This window comes from Urocampus carinirostris, chromosome 13 (assembly GCF_059441175.1).
Source record: "Urocampus carinirostris isolate Australia breed hairy pipefish chromosome 13, RoL_Ucar_1.0, whole genome shotgun sequence".
Classification (NCBI taxonomy): Eukaryota; Metazoa; Chordata; class Actinopteri; order Syngnathiformes; family Syngnathidae; genus Urocampus; species Urocampus carinirostris.
Genome location: NC_142361.1, coordinates 26284452 through 26309265, shown reverse-complemented (window position 1 = coordinate 26309265; position 24814 = coordinate 26284452). Strand labels below are relative to the sequence as shown.

The 24814-nt window shown below is 39.8% G+C and overlaps 1 protein-coding gene across 1 annotated transcript in view; it reads right to left on the bottom strand.

The window, feature by feature from the left end:
* The window catches only part of dst (dystonin), a 152559-nt gene that overhangs the window by 12858 nt on the left and 114887 nt on the right, over positions 1-24814 (bottom strand). The window contains exons 62-85 of the mRNA XM_088352010.1: positions 23792-23998; positions 23588-23707; positions 23410-23517; positions 21082-21300; positions 20811-21014; positions 18679-18904; positions 16620-16846; positions 16427-16549; positions 15691-15792; positions 13880-13981; positions 13632-13805; positions 12988-13143; positions 12710-12907; positions 10838-10966; positions 10049-10210; positions 7181-7336; positions 5710-5916; positions 5459-5578; positions 3515-3684; positions 2353-2512; positions 1954-2277; positions 595-738; positions 328-516; positions 131-260 (exon numbers count right to left, since the gene is read on the bottom strand). Of these exons, the coding sequence (XP_088208136.1) occupies positions 131-260; positions 328-516; positions 595-738; positions 1954-2277; positions 2353-2512; positions 3515-3684; positions 5459-5578; positions 5710-5916; positions 7181-7336; positions 10049-10210; positions 10838-10966; positions 12710-12907; positions 12988-13143; positions 13632-13805; positions 13880-13981; positions 15691-15792; positions 16427-16549; positions 16620-16846; positions 18679-18904; positions 20811-21014; positions 21082-21300; positions 23410-23517; positions 23588-23707; positions 23792-23998 (4057 nt within the window). The remainder of the gene's footprint in view (positions 1-130; positions 261-327; positions 517-594; positions 739-1953; positions 2278-2352; positions 2513-3514; positions 3685-5458; positions 5579-5709; positions 5917-7180; positions 7337-10048; positions 10211-10837; positions 10967-12709; positions 12908-12987; positions 13144-13631; positions 13806-13879; positions 13982-15690; positions 15793-16426; positions 16550-16619; positions 16847-18678; positions 18905-20810; positions 21015-21081; positions 21301-23409; positions 23518-23587; positions 23708-23791; positions 23999-24814) is intronic.

Below are 24814 nucleotides of genomic sequence, written 5' to 3'. Positions count from 1 at the left end.
AACAAAAAAAATGTGTCCTGACATCACTACAGTTGGCAAATGTGGACACACAATAAGAATGTTGAGTCACTCTTTGGTGACTCATCCCTTGCCAGATGGCTCAAATTGTGTTTTGGAAGGCTTCACTCACTTGAAGCTCTTCCTTTGTCCGGCACGGGGATCTGAGAGTGAATCTGAGGCTCCAGGGCAGCCTTCCTTTTATGGGTCTTTGTGACTTTGTCCACATCTGGTTGCTTCCTTGTCATTTCTTCCATAAAAACCTGCAGAGAAAATCAATGAATGGTGTTGGAATTCAAGCATGATTCCACACTAAATAGATTCTTATACCTGATGTTGCGCAATGAGACTTTTAACCTCCTGGATCTCCTGCGGTAGGACTTCATTGTCCTTGTCGCTCAGGTTAGACTCCGCCCATTGCAGCCAAGTTAGCAGGTTCTCCAGCAGCTCCTGAGTGGCTAGGAACTCTTTGAGGGCTGTGTCCAACCGCTGCTGGTGTTGCCTGGCCCAGGCTTGCACCTATGAAACAAATGTGATGACTTGGCATTCTTTGCATGAAAGAAAAAGAAAAGAAAAAAAGTTCTCAGTTCGACTGACCTCTTCGAAACGGGCTTTGATGATGGTGTTCCAGTGTTTGATGGTTGTAATGGAGTCTGGATGGCAGATGCTCAGAATGGCCTCGCCCAGACTGGTGGCTTTATTCACAGCAACTCGCTTTTCTTCCAGTTTCTTCATGAAGTCCTTTAAAGAAGAATGCCAAATTTCTAAAGGATTATACAGTGGCCACATTTACATCTGAGCTACTGTAGTTACAAGAAATTTGAGGCGTTTTTCAAGCAAATAGCTTGCTTAACATAGAAGGAACAATCCATGTTCTGAGACGTTCCAGATACTATCACTAGAGTCCCAGTTGGCACGTGTGTTTCTCGGTATACAGACATGATCCCTCGCTCTTGTGTTGTTTTTTTTAATCACATTTGTTTCTTGTGCTCCCCCCCCCTGCCTCAGGCATATACCTCCATTAGACACTGCCAACCTCCTCCAAGATAAGTGCTCATAATAATCTCACATTTTGTTTCGTTATGATAATTTTATTACTGTATTTTATGTTCCAATACTATTTGAATGTGCTTCTAATGATCAGGATGACAAGTTTTCTAGCTCTTTGGGCTTAAATTGTATGCTTTTGTGAGGCTGAGAACAGATTAGTTTCAAATTATTTCATTTTGAGAAAATACACAAGCAATTCGGGATACGACTACGATCCTAGAACGAATGAAACTCATATGTAGAGGTACCGAAGTATTTGGTTTCTAAAGTCTTCCCCATTATCATATATTATTAATATTCGTTAATTATTACTGATTTATTTCCTTACTAATTCTTAATACATGAGTAAATTGAGTCTCTTTTGGGCAAAACTCAGCAAAGCATCCGAGATGTATCCCATAATTGCCTTAAGGTTATTTCTTATGGGGAACAGTGAGATTCAAAATGTGCTACATACCAGCTTGATCCTGGAACAAATTTAACTCGTTTGTAAACGGGCTACTGTATTTCAGTAACTTAAAATATTTAGAGTTCATGTATTAACTCATTTGCTTAATACGTGCTTTATACTTTTTGGTCTTCTCTAAATGTCTTAAGACCATGATGTGACAAGACATACAGTACATGTTTGATATCATTCAGGAATTCTTGATATTGTCGTTACAATGTGCTTTAAACTTTCTCAAAAGGTGCTTTGAAGAGGATCAAAACAGTGAGGGGAGTGTAAGATGCTGCTCCTTCTGATTGTGTAAATCAAGCTTGACTGTCTGTTGTCTTTGTTGTTTTGGATTGAACAAGGCCCAAGACAATCTCTACAATTTCTCTGTTTGGGTCCATCTTCGCACGTCGATTCTATGAAAATATTCCCAAGCAAAACATAAGTAGTATCACTCAACACAGTCTCACCTTGTGCTGCTCAATGAGCCCGCGCAAGGCCTCCTCGTCGTCAGGCAGGCTGCCGTGGAAACGCAAACTCTGCTCGGCCTCGGCCAGCCACTCCAACAGGATGTGGACCGTAGAGTGAAACTCCTCGGCCTGGCACAGGGCTTGCTCCAGACGGGCCTGTTTGGACACCGACAGGTTGCACACCGTCTCCCAACGGGTGCTCAGTTCCTGCATCTGGACTTTGACCCAGGACGAGTCGTCGTGACTGCTGTCCATCAGCTCCCTGGCCGAGCGTTTCAGGGCCTGCACGCTGACCGTGCGCTTTCCTAGCTCCTTTTGGAAACCCTGCAGATGCATACGAGTAAAGGACGTGATCTCAAATGTGCTTGAAAAATACTATCACTGTTGTCCTATGTTGACCTTGTGGTTGTCTATCAGGTTCAAAATCAGATCGATGTCCCCGTGGACCGGCTGGTCTTCCGCTAGCTGCGGCTCCACTCGGTAGAGCCAGTCGATGAGCGCCTGTAGAGCATCTTTGAACTGTCCGGAGAACAGTAGAGCCTCTTCAAGCTTGTTTTGCCTGAAAGGAGCACAAAGATATCAACCGACGTAATCCGACAGATATGCTCTTAAAATGAACAGGTATCTTTTTGAATTATGCCATTTTGGTGTCCTCTTGTGATTGAGAGGTCATTTATCTTGGAAGATGTTGGTCACCAATTATGAGTGTTGGCTAGAGGTAAGACCTTGGGCCCAACCCTGGTTCGACATTTTCAATCATTAAGTTGGACCAAGCTTCTCTCTCGCAGATTTTGTTTTATTTTTTTTTTTTAAATGATCCACTCGTCATGTTTTCTGTAAACTAAAAACCTTTTAGGGTATTGTCAGTGCGTGTCAAAACCAAGTTAACCAACTTACTTACAATTGAAGAAATTTTTGGCTAAATTTTAAATATAGTACTTTTATTGTAGGTATTTGTATGGCTAATGTAAGGCTCTGAAATACACTTTAGTTATTACAAACTTTTTCGAAAACGATAAAGATTCTAAAGTATATTCAATGTGTGTCAAAACCAAGTTAGCATTTATTGGATTTAGGGATACAGAGTTAGCACACTTAAGTTTGCTATCTTAAGCCACTTATTAAGATGTGATAATGTTCGTAGAAGAGTTTGCTTGATTTTATATATCTTTACCATTTTACATAATGTATCTCATGTTAATATGAGTTCTTTACAATTATTTTTGTATACTAAAAAGATGAGGCACACGTGTATTCAATGCCTGTCAAAGTCAAGTTTTAATATTAACATTTATTAGCTTTAAACTAATGAAGTGTACCTTCCTAGGTTACTTCTTTGGCCGTGTACTTACAAAACCTTGCAACATTTTTAATTACAATGCTTTTGTTTTAGAGGTTTATCAATACATTAATATTAACAAAAATTATGAATTATATTGTTCAAGACAGACTAATGCATTTTTTTCATGTGTTATTACGAAATATTTCTCAATGTACCTAATTTAAAATGCTCCAAATACTACATGTCCCAAATGAAACCTGAGCCGCGTGTGATCCTTACCTCTCAATGGACTTTCCGCACACAGTGTCCCATTTGTCCCTCAGTTCGCTGAGCATGTCGTCCAGTTTCTGATTATCGTCCTCAAGCGAGGTCTTGTCCTTGAGGGCTCGTCCGGTCCTGGAGGTGGTATCGTACACAGAGTGTTTACTGCCCAGCGCCTTCTGGAACTCCTGTTTGAAAGAAAGACAAGATGCATAACATTCTTGATTGGGACTTTCACCAGGGGTCGCCTAAGTAAATCTCGTTAATCTCCGTATCTTAATCTGTGTGTACGTATTTTGCTGAGTAAATGGTATTCTGCACCCGAACCAAAAATGGGTCAAAACTCAAAGAGCCAAAGCGATTAAACGTATCCCAGAGCGCGGCCACTCCAAATACATTTGCTCTATCCGGGTATTATGACGGGATTAACACAATCTGCCGTGCGCCGCTGCACAGAAGGGATTACGTGGCCTGTGATAGAATAGCGAGCGTGACTAATGTATGGACTAGATTGTAAATCATCTGAATTGGTTTACTGAGAATATTCAAGTATAAAGCGATCTGCTAAGTCAGGGTTCTTGTGTCTCATTATACAGTAGTGTCTCTAAATTTAAACTGCCTTTCGCTGATAACAGACGATATATGAGTTACACTTTACGACTCCATTAATTACGTTTAATTTTCGATGTAAGATGGTTGAAATAAAAATAATGATATGATAGTTTGTGATTTAATTTTTTTGAGTAATTAATGCTGACATTATATATTCATGTTTCAATGAGGAATACAATGTTTTTGTTTAAACCTCTTATTACAGCGTTTTCCTCACAATGACAACACCAAATCTCCCAAGTGTGCAAATACATATGAACAATTCAAACTGCGGTGTTCCTTTGTGTGACTGAGTTACCCTTGCTAACGAATCGACGATATGAACAAATATTAAGAATAAAGACGTCTTAATTCAAATCTACGGTCTCCTCCCTCGTCTGCATCCACCCACTCACTCCACTGAACCAGCTCAAGTCACACACTAATGGTAGATAAAATGTCACATTTTCTTTACATGTACAGTGATGTGCGGTTTACTTTTGACCGTTTTGCTCCTTCAAGGATTTGCATCATTTATTATGTTCTACATTCTCATTGGCCCGAAGGTAGTAGTTATTGGTAATAAGTAAATGTTGACACTACAGTACTTATTTGTTAAAGGATCGCTTGTAAAAAGTTTTAGTCCTTGATTGTTATTTATTGTAGAGTATTCATGAAATGATCTGCATTTATATAGCGCTTTTCAAGTCAAGACTTCCCAAAGCGTTTAAATGAAAGCGGTCGTGCAGACATGCAAGGCGCCAACCTGCTTATTGGGGGCATCAGGGGTTCAGTGTCTTACCCAAGGACACTTCGACATGTAACACAGGGGAGCCGGGATTTGACCTGCGATCTCTTGATCCCAAGACGAGCGCTCTACCTCCTGAGCTACTGCCGCCCAATTCATTGTGTATTTTTTATGGTACCATGTCTACACTTTTACTTGTAATGTGTCTATTGAGTTATTTATGGCCATTTTATGGGTTTTTATATCTATACTGAATATTTATTTGGTGGGTATTTGAATTTTATTAGCTGTAAATAGATTCTCCAAACAAAGATTTGCTGTTCTTTGACAATGACAACCATTTTTTTTAATGCGGTTCCAATTGTAGTCCCTGTGATAAACGAGGGTATAGTTATAATGGTGTTTAATCATATACACATACAGTACATGTAAGTTGTACTTACTATATACTATTTTGTAACTAATGTTTAACAAGTATATACAATGATAACGTTTTTACCTGAAATAGGGTTATAAACCTATGGTAATTAACTATCAAACAATTTCACCCAGTGATCCCCCACAAAGGGATGGAGTAATGTTGTATCTTGGAGGTGTACTGAAAAATCAAAAGGAGTGCTCACCTTGTGCTGCGATAGCTGCTTCTTGATTTTGTCTGGCTCATTAGCAATTTCCACCTCAGAGTCCAATGTCTTCTCAGATTCTTCTAACCACTCCATCAATTTCCCCCAGTTTTCGTGGAACTAAATGCAAGAGTGAGGAATGCAGATCAATGTTGGGTGGGTTTTTTTCTGCAGATTTTCTCATTATCTTCCCTTCGACCGCCAGGTTTTGGGAGTTTTCCGAGAGAAACCCCAAAGGTGTCTGCAAATACCTGTTTGGCTCTTTTCCTGGCGTCATCCAAAAGACGCCCGCGTTCCAAGGATCGCTGCACCAGCTTCTCCCAGCGACCTTGCACACTCAAGAGAAGGTTCTTAATCAGAACCACATCCTGTTTCTGGCTGAAGTACTTCAGATGTGTTCCCGTCTTGTCCAGCTCGATGATGTCATCCCTGTGAGAGTTTACCTCTGTCACGAACATCTGCGCAGATCACAGGTGACACATATTTACTGCCCAGTCTTATTTTGATTCTTGACAATATAAAGTTTTGTTATATATATTTTGCTCCATAAGGCGCACCTGACTATAGGGTGCATTAACCCGGATCCTTAAAAAGTCTTAAAAGGCATTGAATTTATTATTCTAAGAATAAGGCCAGAATCATCATTACAATGTCTTGAATCCAGTTTTCGAATGTCTTAAAAATGTAACGTATTTATAAGATTTATATTTGTTTGAACTAAAAAGATTTAGTCATATTTATCAATTGTCCACCCGCAATACACATAGAAACTTGGAACAGAGGCGTTTACTTTGGACTACGGGTGCATTTATTGATAAAAGTTTACGTTTTTTGCCATGGCTAAAAGCAGGTAATGTGTAAGAGGCACAGTTTATTGTGTGCAAGAAATATGTGTTTTTTTGTGGGGTTTTTTGTTTGTTTGAATGGAACTTGCCCTTAAGCTGTAGAACCCTGATTAAATGGAGAGTACGGCGAAAGTTTCAGGGGTACAGATTAATGCAATACAATATGTGTTGCTAACCTGGATCGCAAAACATTATTTACACTGGGAATCAAACGAGTGTTGTAGCAGTGAGTGTGCCAATACATTTACCACCAAATCATCAGGGGTACAGCTGACATACAAAACGGTTATAGAGCTTTTCGCATTTTTACACCATTTGTATTCACGGTGTCACAACACTGATTTGTATAGTGCATTCTGATTGGTTAAACAGTCTCTCCCCTTCTTCACCTGTGCACTAATAGTTAATTTCTTGTATGGTATTTTGTTGTCTATAACATTCATTGGTGAATAAATTTAGAGACTGTCTAACCCATTAGAATTCACTATGCAAATCCGTTTTTCTTGTAATAGTGTGAAAATAGTGTGATAATGACTTGTAGTATATCATTGTATCATGGAAGGTCCAGTGGTAAAGTACCGGCACTCTCAATGCTACTCGGGTTATACTAATTGCATAGAATACGTTTTGAAAAATAAGATATTTTAAAACGTGTAGATTTGATCAATCATTGCACAAATCAAGTATTATTGAAAAAAACTAATATGGTAATGCATAGCAATAATTACTGCGTGTGTTTCCAATCTTGTCTGCTGTATCCTGTATGTAAAGCGCACTGGGTTCTAAGGCGCAATTTCAAATTCTTGGCCTAATTGAGATTTTTACATCTGCCTCATAGTGCAGAAATTAGATTAATAGGGATGTAGCATAGCCGCACCTTGTGCTCATCAATCTGAAACAAAATAGTTTCCAGAATGAGAGAAGCTGAGGACACCATGTTGAGTGTCTGCTCAGCTTGGGTTAGCCAGTTGATGAAGTCCTGCAGTGAGTTGTGAAAATCTGTGGCCAGTGTCAAGGCTTCCTCCAGTTTCACCTGAGGAGATAAAAAGCAGTCAGGTTCCGTCCTTTCTGACAATATTATCATCGAGCCAACAATAAGAAATCACCGTCATTGCAAGATAAAGAGTCTTATGGCAAAACCTAATCAAATTCAAGCGCCACGGAAGGCCGATATGAAACGGATTCCCGTTAATGGATATTTAATTGAATGAGAGCAAAACATATGTGAGCTCACATCCTCATGTCATACGGAGGTCCTAATTATATTAGCAATAAAACGGTTTTCTACATCTTTCTCAGATGCTAGCAGCGTTAAAAGTGCACTCAAGAATCGTCAGTGCTTTTTTTATTATTGGAACACTTTTTGTTTGGCTGCTGGGATTTTGGGAACTGGATTATACAGTGCGAGGCAAGACCATATTTGGAGAGAGAGAGTCAGGAGAGGATGAAGATAGACTTTTTTAAATCCATTGCCGTGACCTCCATGATAATAATATTAGGGATGGAGAAGATCACTTTTTCATACTGATACATTTGCAACGATTATCCATCTGCTACGTCTATTGCAGCAGTGTTGGGCATATTACTTTAAATAATTAGTTATAGTTACTCACTACGGCTTCCAAAGAGTAACTGAGTTAGTAACTGCATGAATCTATAGTAAACCAGGGAAAGTAAATATTTCCATTACTTTAAAAATAAGTTGCATGTCAAAAGAGTTTGAAATTTTCACAGTAAAAGTAGATAGTAAAACACTATGAGTGAGTTTCAACAACTGGTCAGGTAGACCAATGCTACTATACTTCCCAACAAGTTCTACAATAAAATACACAACAAAGTGTGTTTAACACTACTGCGTAAATCTAAAAACATGAGACAATGAGACATTCTGTATTTCTTCCATCATGTGTCCAGCCAACCAGACCGTCCTACCCCTCACAAACCATGAATGGTGGTATCAGTATTTAGTATCAGTTTCATGATGACTCAAGATTCAGATTCAGATTCAGATCTACTTTATTGTCATTCTAGTACACGTGTATACAGAACGAAATGTCGATGCATCTGACCCCCACAGTTTCCTTGAATGTACAGATATAAATAATGTTGTATTGTATTTTGGCTACGTATAGTATTTTACCATAGTGCCGATAGTGCAAGAAGAGTAGCTAACCAGATGCGCAAAATGGGCAGTCAGGTTAACAAGTCAGGTACACAGTAACATTAACACTGTAACAATAACGCTGTAATTACAATAGTGCAGAGAGCAATGTGCAAGGAGTGGCAAGCTATAAAAAAAACTGCCAGTAGTGCAAAAGTCAGATTAGCAGCCGTTTAGATTTAAGTTAACTATATGTTAGATTGACCATTTAACAGTCTAATGGCCAGGGGGACTAGACTATTGCGGAGCCTGGTGGTCCTGCACCGCACACTGCAGTACCTCTTCCCAGAGGCTAGCAGAGTGAACAGTCCATGATGGGGGTGAGAGGGGTCCCCGGTAATGTTTTTTAGCATGGGATAGGCAGTGCTTCTGGCCAATGTCCTGAATGGAGGGAAGTGTAGTCCCGATTATTTTCTCTGCTGTCCTCGTTACCCTCCTCACACTACCCCAGTCGGTAGCGCTGCAGCCTCCACACCACACAGAGATACAGCTGGTCAGGATACTCTCTATGGTGCCCCTGTAGAATGTAATGAGGGAGGGTGGGGGCAGGTGGGCTCTCCTCATCCTCCGCAGGAAGTACAGGCGCTGCTGTGCCCTCTTAACCAGTGATGCAGTGTTTACGGACCAGGTGAGTTTGTTTGTAATGTGCACCCCTAGGAACTTGATACTGCTGACAACCTCCACAGCCTTGTTGTTGATGTAAAGTGGGGCATGGTTGGGCTGGTTTTTCCTAAAGTCGACAATGATCTCTTTAGACTTGACTTGGATACTTGGAAGTTATTGTTAAAAGTTTGGTATAATTTTCATTAATACATCATGAGTGATTACTGCGCTCATGAGGGGAAATCAAAAGCAGCATGATTACTTAACATCAGTTTCATGACTTCTTGAAGAGTGAGTTCTGCTATTGTAGGAGAAAACTGTAGGTATCAAAAGTAGTATAACTACTTGGGATTAGTTTCTTATGCGGGGGATTATATGTATTTGGAATGGTACCAGTATTTTGTATCAGTTTCATGATTACTCAAGAAGAGAGGTTTTTTTTACATATGGGGAAACTGTGGCTATCAAAAGTTGTATCAGTTCTTAGTATCAATGTCATGTTTACTCAAAAGGTGAGTTCTGCGATCGTGATAGAAACTGTAGGTACAAAAAAATATCATGATTTGGTATCCGTTTAATGACTTCTCAAGAAATGAGCTCAAGCATTATGGGAGAGAAATAAGTATAAAGAGTGGTATCAATACTTGGTATCAGTTTGTGCTTACTCAAGAAGCGTGTTTTGCTATCATGGGAGGAATGTACAGAACAAAAGTAGTATCTGTACTTGGTATCAGTTCCATGATAACTCAATTCTGCTATCATCGAGAAAATTGTAGGTCACAAAAGTGGTATCAGCATTCTGTATCAGTTTTGTTATGAATAAAGACATTATGGGGGGAATTGTTGTAGCAGTACTAGGTATTAGTTCGATTACTTACTAAGGAAGTGTGTTCTGCTATCGTAGGGTAAATTGCGGGTATCGAAAATGCTAATAATTTCATGATATGTCACAAGTTCTGGAATCCTGTGAGCGATTCTGACCTTCCTCTCAGCTACTTTGGCCTGCGTGGCCTCCCATTTGTCCTTCAGGTGGGCGAGGTCCTGCTCAGTGTTGCCTTCGGGTGCCATAGCCAGCAACTGTTGACCTTTGGCCATCAGCTCCTGGTACAAGTCTTCCTTTACTTGCAGGACTGAGCACAACTCCTGCGCGGCGACAAGAATTTACTGTTACCAGGGAGACCATGGACAAGATCAGTAGTTTAAGCAATCTATACAGGGTTGGGACGGGTGCTTGAAATCCTTAAAAAATGTTTGAATTTTAAAGTAGTGTTTTCAGGGTCGAGAAAATACCAATGATAATATATCAATAGTTATGATGCAATATGCATACAATTATTGAGTCATGAGTAAATTGATATGTTTGCAGGGGATTCCTGGAAGACTCATGAAATATAGTTTAAAATATTCACAGCTCTACTAAAAAAATAGATTTAAAGTCGAATACAAACTCCATTACAATGCAAAACACTAAAATATAAATTAAGGATATTAACTTTTCAGTGCTATTGATAAATGACAGTACTTAAGATCTGTGCTGGATTTTTTTCTTCGAACTTACTGGAAAAGTTGGCCATGAAAAGGGTGTACAAACCCGGTCTATCGAAATGTACTAGATACTAAGCGAAAGTCCCATCAATGTAAAAACTAGAGGGAAGGAATCATTGCAGGATAGTCAACTTCCGCATTGGGAATCCATCCCCGTCATTCCATTTTCACGCTAGCGGCGGACGAGCCATCTGCATGCGCTCTCTTGCATTGTTAAAGGCGTACCAGATGGGCGTTAAGCTGCTCGCGGGCCGTGTCTGGTAAGCCTCCCACCGCCTTTGATGCCAGCAGCTGACGCTCTGTGTCTTTGAGCCACTGCAGCATATCTTCCACCTCGCCATGGAAACCTTGCGCCTACAACACAATACAACCTGACTCAGACAAAAGCTGTCACACATACTCATTGTGGCAAGCTCCTGAGGGGGGGAGCTTCTCCTTTCGCTGGAATCATTCATTCCAAAACTGTCTCATGCACATTCTGTGGGATATAAGCTAGCACACGGATACAGTAGACCCCCGGGATACAGCCTCTTGCAACAAATTCACTTCTCGGTGTGGGAAAAAATGTTTTTTATTGTCCTTATACATTAGTATGACAACATTGGAGAGTCTTTTTTCAGAGCGAGTAAAACAAATTAAGAGATAAAAATGAACAAAATATTTAAATGTAAACAAAAAACAATATGTTAATCATTGATAATAATATTTTGAATATATTCCCCACAATAAACTGCAACAACAACTTATTTAGTGTGGCAAAAACATTCAATTAAAACGTTGTTGTCATCATGTGTATGTATGGATGTACAGTTACATCTTTGAGATGGCTGTCTGCTATTAGCTAGCCTCATATAAAATGCTGGTCTGCTATTGATTTGTGTCACAGCATCATGAAAATGCTCATGTGCTATTGGCTGAACTACCTCCAATAATACCTCGGACTTAGTTCAGTTCATAATCTTCCATGCTTCGTAGAGACTGTGTATCGGTGACATAATACAGTATTTGTTGTACAAGGCTTGCAATGATGCTAAATCAGGGGTCTCAAACACAAATGAGTTGGGGGCCAATGAAACTATGGTCCGAGTGAGTATGTGCAAATAGCGTTTTCCACAAAAACGGTGCTGATTAAAACATTCAGCTGTTTTTAAAGGGACAGTGTTTTAAATGTGTCCATTACATGTTCCTGTGATGTGTGGTGCAACAAAAAACAAGTCCAAGGAAGACTACAAACTACAGAGAGTGAAAGTGAGCAAGTAGCACCATTTTTCTTCTAATTTTTTTTTCTACACATTTTTAAGGGGAATAAAAAGAAGAATAGGGAAGAGGTCAAAAAGGGAGACAAATTAATTAATTAAATGCAATTTTCTCTTTTCATTTGTTTATTTTTTTCTTTATTTATTTGTATTACCTTTTTGTTATCTATTTTTATTTGTTTTCAGATTTTTCCCAAAGCAATAAGGTGCGTTTTGGTCAATTTGAGTTTCCATATTTTGTCTTCAACCAGTCTACTTTTAGCACTGGCTTTGGGTGGAACGACTGAATACAGCGAAATCTACTGGGCAATCAATATATACTGTCCCTTTAACGTTCATATTAAGGCAGGGGCCTTAAACTATCATCCTTGGGGCTGCAAGTTTGAGACCCCTGTGCTAAAGAGAGAAGCAAAAACATGCTAACCGTGGAAAAAAAGCTTGTGATTATCAAGAAATATAGGAGAGGACGCATGAACCGCTACCCTTCCTAAATCGCATGGCCGTAACCAAACGATGATCAGGGCTTTGCCGTCTCCTCCCATTTCTGCATTCACCTGCTACTCTATTCAACAACCTTAAGTCACCTCAAATAAATGGCAATAAAATGCAATTTTCCTATATAAATGTATTGAAATAATATTCATATATATTACACGTAGGTAGTATTTACTTCATACTAAATGTATTTGTTTTAATCTTGAATACCAGGAGTTCTATCCCTGCTATACAGCAATTTCACTTTGCAATCCCCAGCTGAGAAATGGATTTATGCCGTATTCCAAGGGTGTCTACAGCATTATTGATGAGTTAAAAGGAGACGAGACATGTAAAGAGAACCTACCTGAAGCAGAGCACTTTCCAGCTCTTGCTTCCTCTGCTCAGTCTTCTCGAGGATGGTCTTCCAACGCTGGTCAAGGTCCTCCAGTTTGCTCTTCAGGCACGCGGCTTCTTCTCCAGCGCTCGATTGGACTAGCTCATTTCCTGCTTTGTTCACAGTCTCCACTGTTGACTTGTGAGCCAGTACATCAATTTGGAGAACCTGAGGAGAAGGTGAGAACAGTGAGGAAATATTCTGGATAGCAAACAAATCTAAATTAATAAACAAGTGAGAACGGTTACATGATGTTTGGCAAGCTCGATCTCAACAGCTTTCGGGTCCCCTCCCGCCTTTCTCTGCTCATCCAGCAGCTCTTCAGTATGGTTCATCCAGGCCAGTAGCTCGTCCAGTGCATGCTGGAACTGTCCCAGTGCCAGGAGGCCTGCCTCCAGTTTGTGCTGAATGGCAGAAAACACATTTAGTAGGGAATTCATAAATCACGGGTGTCAAACCCATTTTAGCCGGGGGAGTCAGACTAGTGGATTAAATAAGAAGACCGAAAGAAAGAGAGGGAGAACTACAGAGAGGACAACTGAAAAAGAGTGAAAGAAAAAGAAAAATAATGACAGAAGTAAAAAAGAAGAGAGAAAAAGAGTGAGTGTGAGAAAGAGCAAAATGGAAAAAAAAAAGATAATGAGAAGTTAGCAAGAGAAAAAGAGACAGTGAAATTGGAAAAAGGGAAAGAGAGTGAGAAAGAAAAGGTAAAGAGAAAGTGAGAAACAAAGAGAAAGCAAGAACAGAAAGAACTTCAGCTCTAGTTGCTCAGCGAGTGGCGCGCGTCTTTGGCGGCATCAAGTGGACACATTTAAAAGTGCAGCTCGTTTTTCTCTCGCGCCTGTCTCGCTGCCCCGGTGCTATAAATCGGCAATGGTTTGATGTGGCGTACCTGCCGTCGGATGATCTTCTCATCCAGGTTTTCCCAAAGCATCTTGAGCTCGTACATGGGCTCCCGGATAGCGTTGCGGTCGCACTCTTCTGTGACTTTCTTCACAAGAAGGCCCGCTTGGTGGTTGAGACGCTCCATCTCGATCTGCAGCTGGTACGCTTCCACTTTAAACTCCTGACACGGCGAAAATTCACGACAGTCATCCGAGGGCGAACGCAATTACTGCCCGAGTACTTTTCGGGGCTTACCTTGAGCTCAGCCATTTGCTGCTTGACCGTTTCCAGGTCCGTGCCCACGGGGGTCATGGAATCCAGTTTGCTCTCCAGGATGTAGACCCAGTCAAACATACCCTGCGTGAGAGAAAGGGGAGACGTGTTGCATACGATCCATCGCACCGATACTTCAACCTATTTTCATAAATGACTTTGAAGAACATTTCATGGCACCTTGTGTGTTGCAACAAATTTATGCCGGCTGATGGTTTTAATTCTTTTTTATCCAGTCGTGTATTTTATTGTTTATTTAATTTTAGTCATTAAAATATTCTATTTTTAATTTCATTTATGTGTTGGTATCAGTACAATAGTATTTTTGCTACTTTGAAAATCCATCCATCCGTTATCTGCACCGTTTATCCTCAGTAGGGTCGCGGGGGTGCCGGAGCCCATCCCAGCTATCTTCAAGCAGTGGGCAGGGGACACCCTGAACTGGTTGCCAGCCAGTTGTGATACACACAGGGACAATTTAGACCGGCCAATTAAACTGATATATTTTTGGAATGTGGGAGGAAACCCACGAAAGCACGGGGAGAACATGCAAACTCCACACAGGAAGGTTTGATCCGATGACCACATGCGCTAACCACTGTACTCGGGTGCTGCTACTTTGAATATATTTTATTTCATGTTGATTTATGTTTCTTTTATTGTTACTACTTTAAATCTTTTTTATATATTCGTTTTTATTTTATTCATGGTTTTATTATTTGTACATTTTTAAAACGTTTTGAAAATGGTTTATAGAAAGGTTTTTAAAATGTATTTTTTATTATTTCTACCTATTTTTTTATATTTTTTTATCATTGTATTTATTTATGTAATTGTTATTTCTCCCTTTTCATATATTTTTATCATGTTTTTGTTGTTTCTACTACTTTAAATATTGTTTTTTTTTATATTTCCTTTTTACTTATTCAATTTTGTATGCATTTATTTCATTGATTCTAATATTTTGACTTATTTAAGTATATTTTTAAATGTATGTATCTTTTTATTATTTTTGATTGTTTGAATATTTTTATATACTTTACATTTGTTTTTGTATTTTTTACTAATTAAAATATTTCGTATGCATTTTTTATTTATTCATGTTTTTTGTACCTACTTAATGTTTTAGGACATTTTTAAATTAATATAAATATTTTCTTTTTTTGTTATATTTTCAATCATATTTTGTTTGTGATTTTATTGATTACTAAGTGAAATATGTTATGTATTTATACCTATTATTTGTACTTTAAATATGTTTTAATATTCGTATTATTCATTGAATTTTTTTTTATTGTTGCTATTTTTTACCCACGCGCATTTTCAGGGATAGTTATTCAAGCATGTTCATTTTCAAGAACATTCTGAATTAAATCAACATAAAAATGCACAATGACACTGTAATAAAACCATAATATTTGACGTGATTGCACAATCCATGTGGTTTGGGTTTGATCCTCACAAAAAAAAAATCAAGCCGAGGGATGTGGGTGGCTTGGAAAGAAATTGGATGCTCATATAACAGTTGTAGCAGTGCAACTGACTGACTTTTGTACTGTGGTTTGGAATAGAAGGCCTTGAAAACCACTACTGCATTAAAAAGAACATAGTCCCAAAAAGTCTCCCATTTACGATAATCTTGAACAACTCGCCCAAGACCACACGGTATCCAAGAGGGAGTTTTACTTTTTCATTAATTCTAATAAAGAGCAGGATTAAGGTGCCACAATAAAATAAATGCCATAAAGTCAACTTTTAATAATTTTTCCAGTTCGGATTTCGTGAATGCCTACCTGCAGGCCATCTTGAAATTGCACGGCGCTCTGCATGGCCTCATCCAGCCTCTCAACTCGTTCTTTCCAAGTTTTGTTGAGGTTTTCCCATGCCGAGTTCACCTGGTGGAGTAATATGGCATGAGTGATATTTGACAATCTCAAAGCACAATATTAATCACGGGTCGGCACACTACGGTTTTTAAGCTGTTCCGTCGGAAGAAAATAGTCATAGTATAATAACAATAATCATAATGGTACATGAAGTACTACCCAAAAAAAGTTGGGGTGCAAGCAACTTTGTCCTCAGTCTCCCCTTGCGTGTCTATGACAAAAATACTACAATTTTACGCTAATACCATTATTACTTAAGATCCAAATTAGTGCTTAAAACAAGGCCTAATATATAATTTCGCTTTTATTCTGAAAAGAAAAAATACCACAGAAATACTGCAAAAATACTACTGCAGTTATACTCTAATATAGAAATATAACTACAGAAATACAACAAAAATTCTACTACAGGAATACTAAAAAAGACACTACAAAAATACCTGTTATAATACTATAAAAGTAAATATCAAATGTAATGCTTAAAAAAGGGACCTAATATATTATTTCGCATATATTCTGAAAAGAAAAAACACTGCAGAAACACTTCAAAAATACTACAGCAGAAATACAAAAAAAAAAAAACATAACAAAAATACCTGTTATAATACAATATCTCAATATCATATATTTCTTTGAATGATACCTCATCAATGCTTTTATTTATCACTGGTTTGTCAGGTTCTCCACAAGCCGTCATGAGTTCGGAACCCTGGTTTCGAACTGAATCCAGCTCTTCTTGAAGACCGTCAATCTCCTCTTTAAAACCCTGTGAAAACAAAACTGTAACGTAAAACCTTGCTACGTCTCCTGCACTCTTCCTTTCATTTTATGCAAACCTCGACAAACTCCTGCTGTTGTTTAACCACTGATGGATCCACCCCGGGTTCCTCAAGCTCCCTGAGAAGGTCCTGGCTGTCCTTAATGGTGGCCATCAAAGAACTGTGATCGCACCAGAACCTTTCAGCAAGGTCCATCACATCCAACAATTTGGCCTCCCGCTCCTCCAGCAAAACTTGAATGTCGGTCCACAGGAACACCATTTGGTCCAGTTTGTCTTGTACGGCTAGTGGGAAAATATTAGTTTTATCTTAGTGTAAAACTAATGGGAAAATTTAAACTCGAAATAACCTTGAATTCTAGAATACAGGACTCTACTTTTTTTCAGGCTAAATACGAGCACTTTTAAGTACTTTCAAGGCCAAGCTTCAAATTTCTTCAGCACTGTTAAAAGAAGAAATCCAGCGTCGATCAAAAGAACGAGAGCCTAAACTTTAGTTTCAAACCCCAACATCATCATCTGCTTAAAACCCTAACTTGCAGCCCAAACGCTATCTGTAACCCTACATCCAGTTTAGAACCCTAACATGGAGCTCAAACCCTAGTTCCTAGCCCTAAACCTTTTTCAAACTGTAACCCTAGCGCTAAACCTATTTTGAATCACTACATTCAGTTTAGAAGCCTACCATGGAGCTCAAACCGTAGTTCCTAGCCCCTACTCTGTTTCATAAGGTATCCCTAGCTCTATACCTCTTCTGGAACCCTACATTTAGTTTAGAACCCTAACATGGAGCTCAAACTCTAGTTCCTAACCCTAAACGTAACTCTAGCTGTAAACTCAAGCCTCAACTTTATTTTACAACCCCAAATTTAGTTTAATACTCTATTAAGGAACCTAAACCTTAGTTTCTAAACCTACCTCAAACCCTATTTCAGAACCATGAAACACGTTTAAAACCCTTATTTGAAGCCCAAACTGTACCTCCGAAACCTAGCCCAACAACTAACCAAAGAAATACGGCAATACTTTCAAGCATTTATAAGCACTTTGCCTAAAATTCAAGAACTTTTAAAACCTTGAAAACACAACATTTAAATTCAAGCATTTTCAAGGATGTCAAGCACAAGTACGAACCCTGTTTTTTTTCTACATTTTAAATACTGCTGCCCACAATACGATACAGCTTATTCTGTCACCTCAGCCGGCTCCTAGTAGGCTTAGGCTGGCTTAGAACTAGTACGGACCAGCGAAATCGGACTGTTCAATTAAAACAAAACATTGTGAAAGCCTGTGGCGGGTGATGACGCAATTTGATTTCTGCTTAGTGCTCTGAATGTCAAAGTAAATTCAATCAAGCGCGGGTAAACAGCACGAGTAACTGTGACTCCCTTTGTGGCAAAATGCCTCGTCATCTGATAAATGTTTCATTCCGTAGTGCAGTGGTAAGCACATTTGCCTATCACATTAAAGGTCCCCGGTTCGAGACCGGGTTGAAACATATGTTGGCCCGGAGAGGGATGGGCGCCACCAGGCTGTATCTGCCCAGGGCACACCACAGGGAATGGTGCCCCTACGACCCTAGTGGTTAAGGAATCCAACCAAACAACCACCAATAAAATAGTAACAACACAGTAATAACATGATAAATTGTTATTTTAAAAATGAATATCAAACTGGGTGGCGTATGTGCTAATAAGTAACAAAAAGTAGGCCCTAGCTTGAAAAAGGTTGAAGACCCCTGGAAAGGGGTAAAATTGCAATCGTGGCAAAATCCGTGGGGAAATGTCTGAGAAAAGTAACACAATGCGCCACGATTAAGACACTCTCTTTCAATCATCAATCAATGGTAATTAAATTTGAATCAACATATTTGGAGAAGTGTGACAAAGACATTTTCAAAACTCAATGTACTGTACTGACTGAAATTAAGAACCCCGATTTGATTAGTACTCGAAATACTTGGTCTCATTCAGACATGAATAAATATCTTTTATGGCTATTCAAGCCTTCGGCTAAAAATCCAGTTCAGGTTGTACAAAAACAAAGTAAACTTTCTTCCTCAAATTTGCGCTTGCGGCTTATAATAAGAGCTGTGTAGTCTGGATTTACGGTAATACCTTTTGCAGATAATTCTCTGTCATCAGAGCGCGCAATCATCTCCTCGCCACGCTGCTTGAGGGTCTCGTAGGAAGGCAACAGTTTCTCCAGGTCCACCCCGACGCATTTATTCTCCGCTATCTGCTCCTTGATTTTTTCCACCTCCACTGAAACGGAAGGAGGCTGACGAAGGCGCTCGGCGATCCGCTCCAGGGATTCCAGCATGGGGTCGATTTTATCGTGGAACTGGTGAGGAATGACAAAAGGGGGAAGATTCAAGCGCTAGCTTGGCAACAATAGGAATCATTCTACTGCAGGGGTCACCAAAGAACACCTGAGTAGCTGACCACCTGTAATGTGTCTTTGGGATTTTCTAGAGAATTGGATTTTTGTAACTGGCATGAGAGATTACTTGCATGATCAATCTTTATATTCAACATCAATTCTACACAAATTATTTTTAAAACCAGCCTGGAGTTTATTTGTGTATATCATTCAGTGCGTTTATACAAGGAAGATCTTGTCAGGACCAGAACAGAATTTGGACCCAAATGCGTAACGTTAACCACAAGTTTATTGGGATAAAGAGGAAAGGCAGCGCCCGCAATCCGGTGCTCGCTGGACACGGGAAGCAAGCCGCTCGCAGAATCGGAACGTGTTTCGAATCTGGAAGTGGATCTTCCGGAGCGGGAGATCGTGGTGTCGAGGACGGAAAAAACGGGTCGATAGCCGGGACAGGAGAGCAAAATGTATTGTAAGCCGGGAGGGGAGAGAAAAACGTAGTCGGGTTCAAAAACAAGTTGTAACCGGAGACAAACGGGAAAATCAGGAACAGACGGGTGGAAAATGGGTGCAAAAAACGGGACCGGCGGGAGTCAGAGTCAAAATGCTTGCCTTGTAGAAAGAGAGGTTCGCTGACGGACTGACAACAGGCGAGTGAAAGGATTGAGCTTAAAAAGGACGGGGAACCAATCAGAAGCTCGCAGTGGCTGGTGCCAAACAAGCGGGTACAAGTAAAGTTAATCAGTCATCATGGCAGATCTAACCTGGTAGGGGTCGTTTTAATTGGTAGACTGAGCCTGTTTTTCCCTTACTTCTAATAATAGTAACCAGGTAATAATAATATATAGTAATAACACGATAACTTGTTATATTAGAAATGCATATCAAACTGGTAGTCCTTTGAGATAATCAGTTAAAAAATGTTTCCCTCAGCTTCACCAAGGTTGGGTGAAACCCTGGTTTGTGTTCCTGTATTGTAAAAATTGTATTTAAAAGACTATTTTTCTTTATAAAGAATAAGTTTGCCATAGTTTCTGGATTAAAATGAGTTCATGGTCAAAAATGCAAAGTTAGTAGAAAAAAAATAATTCTGGTTAAGATGACTAACTTCTAGTATTCAATGGTTAACCACAATGCTACCAATCAGATGAGAAGAACACAATGCTAATTTTCAGTGTAGAAGACCACTACACTATCTAATGTGCTGAGGAGTTTTGCATGAAGAAGAGATCAATACTAGTCTTCATGTCTAGATTACTGATGTAACTCACCTGTGCCCGCTCATTTGGCGCCAACCGCCACGGGTTCTGATTGGCTCCCTGTCACTATTTGAACTCAGTCCCTCGTTGTCAGTCCGTCTGCGAACCTCAGTATATACTAGGCAAGCCTTTTTCGACCCCGACTCCCACCTGTTCCGTTTTTGTTTCCGTCTGTCTCCGGCTACGACCCGTTTTGATCCTGACCACGTCTGCTCTCCCGTCCCGGCTTACGACCTCTTCTTGTCACCGACTAAGTCTACTCTCCCGTTCTGGCTTACGACTCGTTTCCGACCCCGACCTGCTCTCCCAGTCCCGGCTACCGACCCGTTTTTCCATCCCTGACACCGCCATCGCTCGCTACGAAAGATCCACTATCTTGTTCGGATCACAATCCGAGTACGAGAGCGACTTGCTTCCCGCGTCTAGCCAACAACGTAACGTGGGCGCAGCCCTTCCTCTTTCCTTCAGTAAAACTTGTAAGAAACGTTAACACAATTGGGCCTTTTTCCGTTCTGGTCCTGACACCTCAGTGTAGCAAAAAACCATGCTAGTTTTGGGTGCTGTGGAAGCACAAACATATTTTTTATGTTAAAAAAAAAAAAAAAATTCACCTGGGTGGATTTGGAAATGGCCTCATCCAGCTCGGCCGCCCTCTGTTTAACATCAGCCTTCAGTTGGGTGTAAAGCTTCTCAGACGTGGTGTACTTTTCCCTGATGGGTCGCCCTTCCTCCGGGCTTAGCTCCAGCAACTGAGGTCCCGTCTTATTCATCTTGTCGATATGCGGTTTGTGCTCGGCGATCAGCTCTCGCATTTGCTTTGGGAGACATGACGCGTTTCAAAAAAAGGACTTCGGGATAAACAGGTCGATTGGGATTTCTTACCCGAAGCTCCTCTTGTTGCTGTTTGAGCGTCTCGTACTCGATGGCCGGAGGAAAAAGCTTGTCGAAGGTTTCGATGGTTTCCTGAAGCCACGGCGACAATTCCTCATAGGTTTCCCAAAACTGGCTCGCGAGAGATTGTGCTCTTTCCAGCTGGAGACATCGCTCGGAGTTTAGATGACTCACTGCACCATACTTCTTGGCCAGGGTCTCCGTTTTGGCCTGACATGAGAAGAGATCTTGTGATGCAGGGGTCGGGAACCTATGTGGCTCTTTTCATGCATGGAGCATTTACACATTGTATAACTTGTAGAAGTCACTTTTGAGCAAGTTGAAAATATTGACTTTGGCTAAATGACGTTATCTTCAGAATGGTCATCTGCCGTTATCTGTTGAGAACTGGGCAGTTTATTTTAGAGTAATAAGCTACATGGTAGAGCACATAACAGTTCTCAATACATGTTATATTTGGGAGATTACTGTTTTCAATCGCTGTTTAATCACAACAAAACAGCTCGTTTTCATCAATTGTGGTGTCATTTCGCCAAAGTAAATGCAAGTGATTTCTTTAAGGTATACAAGTTGCAAATGCTTCGTTCTTTACTGTTCCATTCCCCCCAAAATAAGATACAAAGTTGTTTTAGTGATTTTTGCGCCAGGGGGACAATTCATGCAGGGGACGGAGCTTTTTTTTTTCGGAACAACATTGTATCTCTGCACACATAGCACCACTCCCTTTTCTCTAACACACGCCCACTGCACTGAAGGAAGCGCATCCATAAACTTTTCATTTGCATTTTTTGGTGACATTTTTACAAAAGTTCTCTGCCTGCACCTAGTCTTGAAACTATTATTTACGATGGAGTTCAAAACAAGCCTCAATAATTTTAACTGTATGAGGGTGACAATTTTAAAGTGGTATATTTGTTGATATGGGACACATGGTGTGGCATTAATATTTCATTAATTTGATGAAATCAATGTTCGTCAATGAAATAAAATGCGTGGAAAAAGTGGATTTTGTATGGAGAGCGGGTTTTGCACTTTTGTTGAATTTTGTCTTGCAAAATATGAAATAGCTCTCTCTCAAAATAATTAAGGCTATTATTGCTCTTTGGGTCAAAAGGTTCCCGACCCCTGTTGTAATGCTGACAGCAGACAACTCAATACAGTATTCCGCTCCATAACGACCAGTATTCTGTGAATTTCCGCAAAGCAGGAACCAGTGCGAATTTATAGAATGTACCATATTCATTCATGTCTAAAACCACACTCCTAATGTTTTATTTAAAAATATAAAACTTAAACTAAGCATTGTAGTTGACAAACATTGTTGAATATATGTGGCCATGATTTAAATCATTTTTGACAGTGAAAACTAGGAGCACAATTCCAACATAAAATATACAATGTATTTATTTTGTCCTTTAAAGTCCAATTCTTTATCAAATACACCAATGATATGTTTCACTCATCTTGTTTTTTTTTTCATTTATTTGTATCTTTCAGGATGACTGTTTTCTCCAATCATCTTTGATACCATGAATAGAAATAGTGTGATAATGAGAAACAATCTAATGCCTTCTTATATGTTATCTATATTACTTTTTTTTTTCTATATTGGTTCGATTCCCATTGCGTCCATTGTGGTCAGCGATATCTTTCGACTGATCAATCATTCTATCCTCTGTTACGCGCACCCAAACTTTGAGTTGGTTTTAAGTGAAAAAATGCACGTTATACACGAGTGAATATGGTACTATAGTGTAACACAATATCTTTACTGTACACATGCAGTTCCTTCAGTCTCATCATTATATGTATTCTGTGGCGTATACAACTTGTCAGTACAACGCGTGACCCGTGTTTACTTGAGCACATCCGGAATATGTGGATGCCACAAAGCACTGTGGGATTTGTAGTACACAGACAAAATAATAGTCTGGCTTACTTGCTTTAAAAGCCGCATGTGTATTGGTTGATATCTCCAATGCAGTTCTAATTTATTTTCTGCACCCATGGCGAAAATACCATAGTTCTGTCCACCCATATATAGTGTAAATCTATGCTTCTGGCACACCCCTCCTGGTCAGATCGCTCACAGACAGCATGTTTAGGGGTTATTTGTTTGCCACTTCTCATGTAAACGATTAAACCTGATTGCTCCAATCAGTGCCAAGGAAACGGAAGACTGTTTTTGATTGGTTTGAGTGTACTTAAGTGACACTGTAGTTTAGAAAAGAACGTATTAATTTCTGGAATCTTTTATAGAGAAAATCCAACTCGAAACACAAAATAGTAAGGGAATTCTGTTTTAGACACCGCTTATACCTGTACTAATTCCTTCTCTTCTGGCTTTTTGCTACTCATGATGGCTTTTCCAGTTCTCACAATTGCATCTACACAGTCCTTGTGTCTCAAGACGTCCATTGAGAAGACCTGGAAAACAAAAGTGAGTTTCGATTGAATTTTCGACAAACTACACACTCAAAAAGAAGGCAAGGCTGACTTTATGAGCTTGTAGCTGCGCTGCTGTCTGGTCGGGCCCCAATTTGATCTCCCCCATCGACAGCAGTTTACGCTCAGCATCGGTAAGCCAAGCCAGTTCTGAATCTGCCGCTTCTTCAAACTGGAGATAAAAGACACACACACAGACAAAAAGTGAAGAAAAGGAGATGAAAAAAAAGGATTCCCTCCATTCATTGGGGCTCACCTGCTGCGACTTGAGAATGTCGGCGTTGATCCGGTCGAGCTGCTGAGTGAGGCTGTCCCAAACGGCCCTGTAGCGCTCATTGTCCTGCGTCACAAGCTTGTCCAGACCTTCTCTGGTGTGCCAGGGGAGGAGGTCCAAGAGGGACGTGCTCAATTCATTCAGCTTGTCCACTGTCGGTTTCTTCTCTTTTGTCTCCTTTAGTAAGGTCTGGGAAAAAAGCGTTTTAGAGGTAAGAAAAAATAAACACACTTCTCTTGTTGTAGATGTTAAGTATGGAATTTGGAACTCTATTACTCTCTGTTGCCATCACCTGGCTTGAAGTCATGATTGCAGCTCAAGTCAGCCCATTCATTAAAAAATGCACTCAAATAAACTTTTTTTATCCTTCTTGCATTTGGGTTGGCGTTTGGTTTCTACTTGAAGAAGGCTTCTAATTATTGTCACCGTTTTATGCTACACTTACAAATAAAAACAAAACAAACAACTTGTAAGGACGAGAATTAAGTCACTCTCCAGCACTCCCCCGACACCCCATTACTTTTACCTAATGTGTTCCGCCCCGAACAGCTGTGAAAAAAGTAAGATAAAAGCTGATTGGCGCAGTGGAAAATAAAGTGTAATGACTAGGTTGGGCATTGTTAACACATACTTTCAAATGTTATAAGGTCCTCTGTGTTTGATCCGGATATTGCTTTTGTGTTACATGAACACATTACCTGGAGCAACGTATTCTAGTCATTTTTAGATTCGTATAAGTCAAGTCAAGTCAAATTTATTTGTATAGCCCTTAATCACAAAAATGTCAGGACAGCACAGGATTACAATTACACCATCGCCTGATCTTAAACCAACATGCGGGCAAGGAAAAACTCACAACCTCAGCGTGAGGAAAAAAGAAACCTTGAGAAAGGGCCTCACAAGTGGTAATCCCCCTTCCAGGATGACCAGGGTGAAATAGATTTAGCATTGAGTCACAGTACACAAACATAGTAAACATCAATAAAAGGGAACACCAGGTAAACA